The sequence below is a fragment of the Tursiops truncatus genome, chromosome 9 (assembly GCF_011762595.2).
Source record: "Tursiops truncatus isolate mTurTru1 chromosome 9, mTurTru1.mat.Y, whole genome shotgun sequence".
NCBI classification, from domain to species: domain Eukaryota; kingdom Metazoa; phylum Chordata; class Mammalia; order Artiodactyla; family Delphinidae; genus Tursiops; species Tursiops truncatus.
The window spans coordinates 102,843,969-102,857,548 of record NC_047042.1 but is presented as its reverse complement, the minus strand read 5'-3'; the positions used below and the strand labels follow the sequence as shown (position 1 = coordinate 102,857,548).

At 41.1% G+C, this 13,580-nt stretch overlaps 1 protein-coding gene across 11 annotated transcripts in view; it reads right to left on the bottom strand.

Moving 5' to 3' along the window:
• Positions 1-13,580, bottom strand: part of RBM33 (RNA binding motif protein 33) — a 117,221-nt gene that overhangs the window by 67,795 nt on the left and 35,846 nt on the right. For all 11 annotated transcript variants that reach the window (XR_004528223.2, XM_019930260.3, XM_019930261.3 and 8 more), the window contains 2 exons: positions 8,686-8,857; positions 3,119-3,327 (listed from right to left, as the gene is read on the bottom strand). Coding sequence is in view for 10 of the 11 variants with exons in the window: in XM_019930260.3 (XP_019785819.1) it covers positions 3,119-3,327; positions 8,686-8,857 (381 nt within the window). In the remaining variant the exon portion in view is untranslated. The remainder of the gene's footprint in view (positions 1-3,118; positions 3,328-8,685; positions 8,858-13,580) is intronic.

Below are 13,580 nucleotides of genomic sequence, written 5' to 3'. Positions count from 1 at the left end.
GCTGCAGAGCACCGGGCTCTTGTGTTTTAAGCACCTACTCAGAGGTCAGTATGTGGAGTAACTGACTCACTCCCAACCACCCTATGCAGTGGGCCCCCGTTAGGACTCTCCTTTTACAAGATCAAGTGGCTGGTAAGCAGAAGAGCAGAGAATCTGATTCCACAAGTCCTGCTTGTAGCCACTAACCAAACTGGCCACACGCAGCAGTAGAGGCAGCAGGCTACTACCGACCAAAGTGTCTCGTATAATGAGCTGTTTTCCCCGGGATGACGCCAAATTACGGAGGCTTCTCAGTTGTCACAGCATGCATGACGCCGATGACTAACAGTGTGTGAGATGGACGAGAGGAAAGAGGATGGAACAAGACAGACCATTTAACAGGCTACGGTGGGAGCTGAATGGAAGAAACGGCCGCGGTCTGAACAAGAGCAGCAGGAAGAAGACATTTCAACGGAACAATGAGAATTTTGAAACCAAAGTGTACATGACCCTGTCTAACCTATCCTTCCTCAGGGAGGACTTCTCTAAAGATTCTGGAAACGGCTTAAATCCGTGGATACATACATATGCTCCCAGAAACCAGTCTGTTCCCTCCTCTGACTCATGACATCTGTAATGTGCACATTTGCACATGGTGCGGGAGTCTTTTCTATCTCATTCACCACTGAATCCACACGGAAAGCACGCTGACAGAGGGACAGCTAAGCTAAATCTGAACAGAACTGGGAATGAGCACAGTGCAGGGCCATTCACTCAAGAGCATGAAGGATTTTTAAGGAAATCGTGTGTTTTAAACAAGGGGAATTTAGGGCCTGGGTGACACCCATGCAGAGAGGCCCAGGGCAGCTAGGAAATGAAGAAACTGAGCTGGCAAGAGGCTAGGGCTACAGACCCAGACTCGTGTGGAGACAGCAGATGGCAGGAAGGTCAATGCTGCTGACTGAGAGCTCTGACTAAAAAGAGGCCTGAGAACAACGCAGCCAGAGGAACAGGAGAGACAGAAGGGGCCCTGCTGGAAGAGAAGAGAGTACACCCCAAGCTCAGACACTCAAAATAAGAAAGGCTCAAGAAAGAGGAGCTCGTGGGTGATGCCCAAGGTCCCAGAGTGCAGTCCAACAGGACGGACTGCAAACGTCAGGTGGCGATTCTGGAAGCACATCCGGGAGAGGGAAAGGCACGAAGTCCAGGCAGCAAGGGACGGACCGAGAAAATGGACACAAGCAAAGACGGTGAGCAAAGGTTATTCTTTCCAGAACTCTGAGGGTGAAGAGTCAAAGAGACAGCTCTGGGGTGGGGAGTGGCCAGGATCAAGGAGGGACCCAAGTGTGAGCGAGGTTAAGGCCATTTCAGACAGTTGTGACCGTTTCAGTAAACTGCAGCTTTAAAACACCACTGACTAGCGAAGATGAGCATAGAGCATATATGCCAAAGCTCCAGGAGTGGGTTCAGTCCCAGCTCACTGGGAGCCCTATAGCATCTACAGAATTCCACAGATACGGCATCACTGTCGGGAGGGACTCAGGTCAACTGACACTTGGGCAACGTTTTTAAAGCACTCACAGATCTCGCAGTTGAGCCTCTCTGAAGGAGGCACGTATGGGTGCATACTTCCTCTATGTAGATAAGAAAACAGGGAGTTCTGTTACTTTTCCAGGATCATGGAGACACAATTATGCAAAAACTGGTCTCCTGTGTGGCTGGTTCCCCTCCAGGAGGCCAAAATAACGGAGTTGGCTGTTTAGTACACGGCAAGTGGAGGTTGGGGGCGAGGAGACGGGATGGAGAAGAAAAAGAAAAAACTGAAGGGCCAGTCTTCTCGCTATCAGAGAAGCTTAAGAACAGTTGTATGAGCAGACAGCAGTTATTAATATCATCAACCTCTTTATGCTGTAATCAACCCACCTACCTCTCTTCCCTGTAGATCAAAATTAGAATTCTCCTGCTAAAACAGTTAAGTCATCCTTAGAGGACAAATGTCTGGATACCAAGGGGGAAAGGAGTGGGGTGGGAGGGACTGGGAGACTGGGACTGACACGTTTACATTATTGATACTATGTATAAAATAGACAACTGACGGGAACGCACCGTACAGCACAGGGAACTCTACCTAATGCACTGTGGTAACCTAAATGGGAGGGAAGTCCAAAAGGGAGGGGATATCTGTATGTGTACGGCTGAGTCATTCTGCTGTGCAGTGGAGGCTAACACAACACTGCAAAGCAACCATACTCCAATAAAAATTAATTAAAAATAATAATAATAAAACAAAACAAAAAACAGTAAGTCATCTTTTCTACTTTGTTATTTCACAAATGAATGCCTCCTGAAACATAACATTTGTACACGGAGGCAAAGTGTGGTTTTCCCCTAAACTCAGGTAATAATGTAGGAGGGTAGACAGTGTGGACACATATTTATATTAAATGAATCTGTCCTTGAAGACTGACTTCTGAAGGAAAAAGCTGTAAGATCCTGACGCTAACTGAAGGAACAACAACAACAAATCACTACGATTCCTGTCTTTATTCCTGAGATGCCTCATCTTTGAAATACAGAGGAAATTCAAATGAAGCTGAAATTACAAGTACTTGATTTCTTCCTAAATTATGAAAACTTTTTATGGATATGACAATCTCCATTTTTATGGATAGGATATGATAGTTACTTGTAAGAGAAACTGCTACATTTAAGGAAAAACCTACGGTAAGCGGTGTATAAGGAAAAATATTTTATAAAATACGCCATTACTGCCAGATTCTAGATGTAAGACGTCCAGTATTTTCAGAATGGTGCTCGCAGGAGCAGCACGTCTCCACAAGCAGAAGGTAAAAGCAAGGCTCCCCTGTGGTTCGGCCACGGGAGGACACCAGGTCTCCTTATCGCCTCTCTCTTTATCAGTAATGTGCAGAGAATTAGTTTGCACTACCTGAATACTAGAGGACTGAATGTGTGTGACCATACACGAAATCATACTATAGATTACAAAGAAACTTGAGCCATTATGCCTTTTACTCAATTTTAATTTCAGACTAAGATAAATGCAAAATATGATACCCACACAAAAGCGTATTTTCATCTGAAATTGCAAAAGCTCCCACAATGAAACTACACAACTTACCACCACAGGTGGCTGTGTGGGCAGCAGGGCGGGCCTGTGATCCTTGGCTCTTCCCCTCTCAGTGTTCTCTCTCCTCTGGTCTCCCACTCCACGACACATGGACGAACCTCCTCTCCTTCCTCCCCGCCTCGAGCCGTAGCGGCCCTGCTTATGCTGCCGCTCCCTTTCTTCGAATTCAAGCAGCGCAGCTTTGGCTTCTGCTGAAAGCTCTATTTGAAAAGATGCACATGTGTTAGATACCTTCGAATAGCCTAAGTCAGACTTATAGGGAAAAACAGGAAAGAACTACATGACGATGAAACTTAGGAACAGCGAGTGCTTCACCCACTACGAACAACTCAACTAGCAGCATCAAGTAGGATACAATCACAGAGACACTCAGGCCCCATGAGTGAGACCAGTTAAATGGAAGACATGCCTTTCCCTTGTAATAAAATACAAGGATCGCCTGTAAATTTTAAAGTGTTTTCATTTGTGCTGAGGGAAGCTAAAAAGGAGGAGCTGAAGTTCAACCCAACCACCGCCCTTAATCTGCTAGGCATCTTGCAGTGATGGCGGATGACGCTGGTCAAGACCTGGCTCCCCCAGTCTTAAACAAGGACACTCTTCTAAAGCGGAACCAGGACAAGTATTAGTTAATACACAGTGACACAGAGACTCAAAAATGACAAATTCCTGATTGTTCTGCTTTAAAAGCAGAACTAATAAAATCACTCTCGAGTCAAATACTTAAGTTAATTTCATAAAAAATGGAAACTTATTTAATACTGTCATTTCAGATTTTCAGATTTATGTTTTTTTAAATAACAACTTTACTCTGTGAAGAAAGGCTTATATCCATGCAGTCTGATAGGGAAGCTACAGCAAATGAGAGCAAAGCCAGAAAAGAAAAAAACTCATTAATGCAGATATTTCTGGGACACCCAGTAGGGGCTGCTCACCTCTCTGACCAGTGCTTTAGGGATACAAGAAACATATAGGCTCTGGCCCTAAGAAACTTCAGTTGGCACATTATTCTGAATTCCTAGAAGAAAAATGCTAACTTATTCAAATATGGTTCCTTTATTTTAAAATATTATCTAAGTTATGATAATATATCTTCCATTAATAAATGAATACCTTCTAAAGATTTCACTGAATTCTACTAAGAAGGATTGTTATGCCCTCTTCCACAGTGAAGGGTAAATTTTAAATATTACCAGTTTATCTCCTACCTTGGATTCCATAATCATCTCCAAACTCTTCCAAAACCTCTAAGCCACATTTCATTTTCTTGAAATTGTTTCTATGGTATTCCCCTCCCTTTCAAATGAATCTTTGACTCCATACAAAAGAAAATTTAATCTCTTCTTAACAAGCACACACTTTTATTCTCATCTTGACTACATGATTGGTTCACATACACATTTTATGCAGTGAATCAGCAATTATTTTGCTAGTGGTTCTAAGTGTCAAGATTAATTTCACTATCCCCAGTAATAAAATGGTTTCAAATGACATCTTTAATCAGCAAGTAAAAATGCTTTCCTCCAATTGAGACAAGCTGTCACAAAAGGTCACCAAAATATGACAGGATGAAAATTACATTTGTAACTTCAACTGAAATGTTAATTTCCCTTTAAGTGTTTTCTGAACTATGTCCATATTACAAAGTAAAGAGATATAGCTCAATGTAACGAGGTTTTACAGTGTTGTCCCTTTCTAAAATGTGCTTAAGAAAAACATATTTACATATAAATAATTTCATAATAGTTGAATACATAATGAATATCTATAAAACAGTTTACTTGGCAAAATAAAAACAAATGACAGTCTGAGTTTTTTTCTTTTTTAAACAGGTAACTGAATCAAGAAATTTGTGAAAATCTTGCAAATACAAGGACCATCGTGTAAACTGAAGGCAGTATCCTATTGCTGGTACTAGGTGACCTTAAACTGTTCATTACTAGATGAAAATATTTTTCCCAAAGATCCTCTGCCTTAAGCAAAATTAGCCGAGGACATTACTTCAAGAGGACTTCATGTGGGCATAACAACAACGGTCTTCAGGTTAAAGCAGTAAAACATGGTTTAACATATTACATGTGCCAGTGAAACTGAGGACACGGAAAAATCTAGGTGCCTCCTCATACAGAAAGAACTGTCAAAGCCTAACTAAAATAAACATAGTTTTTCATTTATTGCTTGTACTGCTTCCAAAGAGAATCTGAGGTCCACCTCCTAGGGCAAAAGAACTGGCAGCTCTGAACTGCTGTGCTGACACTTCAGGGTAACTGGTCAATGACACCCACGTCTTAGAGATGGCTTTTGACATTTCCATTCAAAATAAATCTTTCCCTTACACATGCATGTGCTAGAAACCCTTCCCAACTGCATTCTGTGAGAGAATTAAGCCCTTTTACCCAATGGGGTCCTTTTTATGTAATGAATGAATGTATTTCCTAAGTACGTAGTTTTGTACCATCCTTGGGAAAACTGAGAAACAGTCACATTTTCTCTAAGGTATTTAATTCCCAGAATCCTGGTTGAGGATAAAAGCTCACTACTTAAGATCGTAACTCAGGTAAAAGCCCAAAATTCCATATCTAATCCAATCTGTAATTCAAAATACAGATCAACAACTGTGAATCAGGTTCTACAATGGTCAAGACTGTCATAAATATGAGTTAGTGTTCTTCATATTTAAGGATGACATCATATATTTGAATGTAAAGAAGACTGAAAGTGACCAAATGCCCTTCCAGATTTTGAAAAGAACTCACTAGTCCACATGCAGATGGAAGGGTCAGAAATGGGGGATGCCAGACCATCATTTCATTCTTTTTAGAGTGGAGTGTTCTTAACATTAATCAATGATATCACAAAATGATTGTTTTTATTTGTATTCAGAATGTTAAAAGACACCATTTGTCAAGAAACACATATCATATGAGACGACATATATATTCCGGTAGCAAGGTATTTCAATTCCATTACAAAGAGTAGGTAAGCAGCTTTATACAATCAGATAAGTGCAAGCATCTGTATACAGAACCTGAAACTGGTATTTCTATCACCAGGAGTATACAAAGTGATGAGTACAAATTTATGTGAATTTCTAGTATACCAAATACTGTAGTAGCTTCTCTTTCTCACTGAATATTCTTCTTCTATATAAAATTAACCTTTTGTTGGGGGGAGGGGTCTTAAGGAAATAAGGGAGCTCACTGCTTTAGGAAACCAATCTCTAAAATGAACAGAAAAATCGTTTTTGTACTGGGAATAATCCTAACTTTTCAGTTACTAGAAAACTCATGTTTTCAAACACTAAGCTTTCTTAAGTTAGGGCTTACAAATAGGGAACAGAGAAAGATACTTTTAAGTACCATTTTTACTTGCCCTATTATCTAGCCAAAGAATCACATTCTGCACAAATACATTTAAAGCCTTTTTTCTTAACGTTTAAAAAAATGGTAAATGGTCAAACTGTTTATGCTTCAGATACTTTGCCTCTAAGAACCCCAGGCCCTCTCTGCCCGTATGTAAAGGGCCAACCTGCCCATCACTACCCACCTTCCACCCTCCTGTCTCAGGATGACATGACTATAGCAACTGAGAAATGCCCTAAAAAGGAAAAAAAAAAAAGATTCAACACAAATTCTTTTCAGTTAAGGAAGTACAAATGACCCTGAAAAGAATGAAATGAGGCAAAGATCCTGAAAAGAAAGAGACGCAGGAATGAAACAAGTACAAATTATGAACACAGGCAAGCAGGACATTTCAGAACACGTCAGTGCTTGGGTCAAGGTAAAGTGAAAAGAGATGAGAAGACCATAGCTGAGGACCAGGGGACGGGAGAAGCAAGGGCGCTGAGGATGAGGGGAGGGTGATCCATGAAATGCACCAGGGCCCATAGGAGCTGGCTGCAGAGAGGGAAGGCCACCATTCCTGACGGTGTCTGTGAAGTGATTTCACATCCTTAGAACGTGTAGCTATCCCAATTATGAAGATTTGACACATATGTTCCCCAACTTATGTAACAAAGCCACAGGCCAGCTACACAGAAGCAGAAAAGGGATGATTCACCACCACCACCCGCCCCACATGCCACCCTCCTTCCCTAATAAGCCGCTGCCCATTGCCCTCTGGTGTTCAGCCAGGGGCGCCATCTTTCCTTTGTTCATCTTATCCCAGCCCAAGATTGAGATGTCTATCTATTCCAATAAGCTTGTTCTGTAATGTTACCAATTACTTCTGCTGACGGATACTTTTAGTCTTTTCATCCCCGTTTTAAGACCTTTGATTCACCTCCTTTTACCCAAGCCCAACTTCTCAGCTCTGCTTTCTTAGAAACCTGTGGTGTACTGGTTCAGACTAACCGGCAACTTTATACCATAACTTAAGAACAGTCTAGGGAAATCCTGGGCCAAAAGGTAGGAGGAGGAAACTGGAGGGAGAAGAAATGGAGAACACTAAGTCTCTAGGTCAACCTTTCCACAAACCTTACTCAGTAAAGGAACATGGTAAGACTGGCTCACTACTGTTAACTTTGGCATCTTGTGAGCTTAGTGCCCTGTGACAGAGAATTCCTATCTGCCACTTAAAGACACACGCTCAGGGTTTCGACTGAAAACGGTTACAAATAACACTTTTATGAAGTAATAAAGGTAGTAACTAATGGTTAGTTTCTTGACTTTTACTTTGACCAAGACCAGAGAACAAGAACAACAACCCTCTGTCCTTCCATCCTTCCACCCTCCTACCCTCCTCCTTGGAGTACGGGACAATATCCCAGTGGCTCTCAAAGTATGGGTCCCAGAGCAGCAGGAATGGCATTACCCGGGAACGCACCAGAAACGCAACTTCCCTGGGCCCCACCCTAAAGCTACCGAATCAGAACAGCTGAGAGTGCATCCAGAAATATGTGTTTTAACACGTCTTCTGGGTGATTCTGCCGCTCAAATGTGAGAACCACTGCTTTATTCTTTGCAATGGGCACTAGACAGAGCCACAGACAAGAGGGGGCGGGGGGTCAATACTGGAAAAGGCTCTGCTGATTAGCAACAGCCTGCAGTAGGTCTGTAACAGGAATGATGTTCAACTGACTGTGCTACAAACAAGTCATCTTGTCTCATGGTTATAATAAAAGAGCAGCAAAAAGAGATGGTTATAACAACACTAAAAGGTACAAAATAAAAACAGTCTGGCCCAGAATTAGCCCTGGCAACCTGGACAGTCTCGGGAAGGGTAAAATGACCCCGTACCACCCCACACCACCTTCCCAGAGCCAGCCAGGAAGCGCACAGGATGCACGAGAGCAGCCACAGACTCCAAAAGAAAAACTATTAAAAAAAACAATCAAATATTTTATTCAAACATGTTTTAATCCAGAAGACAAGTCACGTTTATAGGCTGACCTGTACAGCACCGTAACTCAGCTCTCACCTCACAACGACCATCCACCCTGTAAATGCCATGCATAATACTCTATAAACGCAACTTTTTTTTATCTGTTTCGTTAATCATAACAGTACTACGGAGGAAGTTGAAATGGGAGTGAAGGATGGGAGACAGGCAAAAAACGTTACCCAAAGTTTCTGGAATGTTCCTTCTCTCTCTAGTTACATCTGAGAGCCTAATAATTGTTCCTTCTTTCCTTTCAGTTTTGAAACGTAATCGTCCAGATTCTTCATCATCATCCTCTTCTTCATCAGACTCCTCTTTCATGTCCTTCTGCAGCTCCAAAGTTTCCATGCCTCCCTACATTGCAGACATACAAAAAACAAGAGGAGGGAAAGTGAGTTCATATTCTTTTGAATTAAATATTGAATAATGGTATGTATACACATATGTGTATGCACACATAAAAGCTCTTTATATTCAAGATGTAAAAATACTGCAAAATGTCCTATTTGTAAAGCCATGTGAAACATTAAACTGATCCCAGGAGAAAAAATCTCAAACATTAAAAATTAACAATGCTAGAAAAAATTCAAATTCCTACTCCTGGTTAATAAACAAAGTCTTACACATTGTTACTACTTATACTTCTAAGAGAGCAAACATGAATTCCAAAAATCCCTGCTGGCCTGGAGTCTAATTCAGAGCTAAACAAAGTTCAATATATTAATTAAATTAACACTAGTGTTCCATGAGCTTATTAGCATATAACCCACCCTGTAACTCACATTAGATGACAGCACACTCCTTCCCATTAAACAGGCTCCACATTTCCTGTAATTCCTGACCCCATCTACTTTGACTTTCAATGCCAGGCAAGCGCTCCAAATCTGCTGTTGGGTTGATCTGGTTTTTTTTCAGCCTCCATAATCTTTCCTGTAACATTTCTCACCCCTTTCTACTTCGTTCCACTGCCTAGTGTTCGCTCATTACCACCTCTGGCTCAGATTATTAACCATAAAACTATTTTTTTTCTTCATTCACATCACACTAAAACCAGTTTTTATCTTATATTTCATTACATCAGGATTCCTATAAAAATTCTGCCCAATCTGGTCCCAAACTAAAAGTAATTTCTTCATCAATTCTTTCTGCATAACTCATGTTCCTTTTGACACGAATCACTTTCACCTCATGTTACATCTTAGTGACCTACTGTTAGGTAATAAGGTAGGTACCTTCTGACCGTTAGGTTCACTTAGATTTTTGGTAAACTTGAAAAAAAAAAAAAAAAGACCCAGAAACTACTCCTTTAGTCTCATCATTCATAATTCTTACAGGTCCTTTACTCTTAAAAGAAAGAAATATAAACTACTTCATTAGAAAGTGTGCAAGAAAAAAAAGATACAATCATTTTGGATTCTTTCCCCAACATTTTCTGTGTAAAAAATGCACACACTCATTGCTATAAACCCTAAAGTAGAGAAACAAATGCCTGAAAATAAAATAATGAATGTAAACTGTAACTTTTAGCCTAATGATTGCAAAACCACTTTTCAGTATTCTGATACTCAGCATACTATAGAATTTTTTGTTTTTAATTTTAGTCCATTTCTTTTTTTTTTAATTTATTTTACTTATTTATTTTTGGCTGTGTTGGGTCTTTGTTGCTGCGCACAGGCTTTCTCTAGTTGCGGCGGGCGGGGGCTACTCTTGGTTGCGGTGCGCAGGCTTCTCATTGCGGTGGCCTCTCTTGTTGTGAAGCACGGGCTCTAGGCGTGGGGGCTTCAGTAGCTGTGGCTTGCGGGCTCTAGAACACAGTTGTGGCGCACAGACTTAGTTGCTCTGCGGCACGTGGGATCTTCCTGGACCAGGGATCGAACCTGTGTCCCCTGCATGGGCAGGCAGATTCTTAACCACTGCATCACCAGGGAAGTCCATTATAGAATTTTTTTCATTAATTAATTAATTTATTTTTGGCTGCGCTGGGTCTTCGTTGCTGTGTGCAGGCTTTCTCTAGTTGCAGCAAGTGGGGGCTACTCTCTTTGTTGCAGTGCGCGGGCTTCTCATTGCAGTGGCTTCTCTTGTTGCCAAGCACAGGCTGTAGGCGCGTGGGCTTCAGTAGTTGCGGCACACGAGCTCAGTAGTTGTGGCACACGGGCTTAGTTGCTCTGCAGCATGTGGGATCTTCCCGGACCAGGGCTCAAACCTGTGTCCCCTGCAATGGCAGGCAGATTCTTAACCACTGCACCACCAGGGAAGCCCCTCCACTATAGAATTTTAAAGTACCAAAATGCTGGCATTTTGTTGGTTTAATACAATTACTTCTGTCTTACTCAATATCTGAAACCAAGAATGAGTGACGTGCGAGATGGACCCAGCTATGTTTGTGCTGCACTACGTTCAAACTGAGCAAACGTCAACTCACTTACAAAATACTCTTCTCCACCGCCATTAATGCTCCAGAGCAGTGCTTCTCAAATTTAAGGTTTATACCGATCACTGGGAATCCTGCTAAGATGCAGATTCTGATTCCGCAGGTCCAGGGTGGGGTCTGACATTCTGTATTTCCAAGAAGCTCCCAAGTGAAGCCAACGTGCAGGTCCACAGAACACACTTTAAGTAGCAAGGCCACAGAGGAGGAAAGGAAATCACTACCAATAAAGCAAAGATTCTATTACAATAGTCATTTCATGTAAAAACCTACAGGAAAATGTTTACAGTTCTCTTTTGGATCACCGAAAACAGAAACAGTAGTGAATGGATATACGAACTATGGTGCATCCAAACCATGGAATGCTCTTTCGGCCATAAAAAGGAATGAACTACTGATACAACAACTGGGGTGCAATCACAAAGGCATCATGCTGATTGAGAGAAGTCAAAAGGTTTATCACTCAAAAGGTGATACTCTGCGACAATTCCACATACATGACACTCTCCAAGAAACAAAACTGCACTGGTTACCAGTGATTAGGAATGGAGGGAGGGCCTGACTACAAAAAGGATGGCACAAGGTAGCTTTTTGAGAGATGGAATGTCCTAGAATGCAAACTTCTGGTCCAAGTCGCAGGGTCCACTTCAGCTTTGAACTACATCAAGGATTATACAAGCCCTGAGCTAAAACTGAAACACTGCCTGGTCTCAGTTGCCTCAAGTGCAGGCCACCTGGCAACATTCACTAAGCTAGACTCGCTCCTTCAGCCACTGGTCACTACCTCTTACTCTAAATACTGGGCATCTCCTTTGCCTATGTGCTTATAGAATTAACTAACTAACCTACCTGCCAAAATGCTGACTTTCTCTGCAGAGAGATACTTATGAATGGAATATTCATACATATTCACAATATTCCATTCACAACTAAAATTCCACTGAAGGGTGGTGCTGGATAACAATATAATAATTTAATTAGCCTAAGATTGTATTTTGTAAGAATTTAAATACGTATGTAAATCTCTGATTTCATTATAGACACTGCCAGAAATATTTGGAGGTTTGATCTTTAGCTATTTAATTATCCTGAAACAGAGGGTGCATATGAAACAGAGGGTGCATATGAAAACCATCATGAAAGTTCTTTAAAAATAGCCAAGTCCACTAAAGTCTTATCATATATACTGGGTGGGCCAAAAAGTTCGTTTGGTTTTTCCTGTAAGGTGGCTCCAGGAGCACGTAGTTGTCTCTAACTTCATTCAAAACAATTTTGTTAGACTGTATTGTGACAGCTGTCATATCAGCATGCATAAAAAAAAAAAGTATCAAAACTGTTGAATTTTTGTGTAGCCATTTTAATACTGAAGATGGAAGACAAAAAGCAACATTTTTGGCATATTATGCTTTATTATTTCAAGAAAGGCAAAAACGCAACTGAAATGCAAAACATGATTTGTGCAGTTGTGCAGTGTATGGAGAAGGTGCTGTGACTGACTGAACGTGTCAAAAGTGGTTTGCAAAGTTTCGTGCTGGAGATTTCTCCGTTGACCACGCTCCAGGGTCGGGTAGCCCAGATGAAGTTGACAGCGATCAAATCAAGACATTAATTGAGAACAATCAACGTTATACCAAGTGGGAGACAGCCGACATACACAAAATATCCAAACGAGTGCTGAAAATCATTTGCACCAGCTTGGTTAAGTTAAGCAAAAACACCTTCCTGACCTATTTCTGCATGTAATTCTCTACTTAACTGCAATGAAAACGTTCCATTTTAAAACAAATTGTGACGGGCGACGAATAGTGGATACTGTACAATAATGTGGAATGGAAGAAATCGTGGGGCAAGCGAAATGAACCACCACCAACCACGCCAAGGCCAGTCTTCATCCAGAGAAGGTGACGTTGTGTATATGGTGGGATTGGAATGGAGTCCTCCATTATGAGTTCCTTCCGGAAAACCGAACAATTAATTCCAACAAGTACTGCTCCCAATTAGACCAACTGAAAGCAGCACTCGACGAAAAGCATCCGGAATTAGTCAACAGAAAACACATAATCTTCCATCAGGGTAACACAAGACGGCATGTTTCTTTGATGACCAGGCAAAGACTGTTAACAGCTTGGCTGGGAAGTTCTAATTCATCTGTCGTATTCACCAGACATTGCATCTTCGGATTTCCACTTACAAACTTCTCTTAATGGAAAACATTTCAATTCCCTGGAAGACTGTAAAGGGCACCTGGTACAGTTATTTGCAGTTCTTGGCAGAAGGTAGTAGAACAAAAGGGTGAATGTGTTGTTCAATAAAGTTCTTGATGAACATGAAAAATGTGTCTTTTATTTTTATTTTAAAAACTGAAGGAACTTTTTGGCCAACCCAATAGAAAACTATAGAGAACACTGCTTTAAAAAACTTCCCAAAAGTTTTTAGTGCTTACAAAATATTTGACAGAGGATACTTCTTTACTATATCATGATATACAAAAAGTATCTATTTCTACCAACAGTTAAAATTTACAAGCTGGAAAGACTGAGCAATTAAATTGTGCAAACATTACAAGAGAAGAAAATTACAGACCAACCTCCTTCATGAATACAGACACAAAAGTCCTTAAGAAAATAAAAGCACATGGAATCCAGCAAA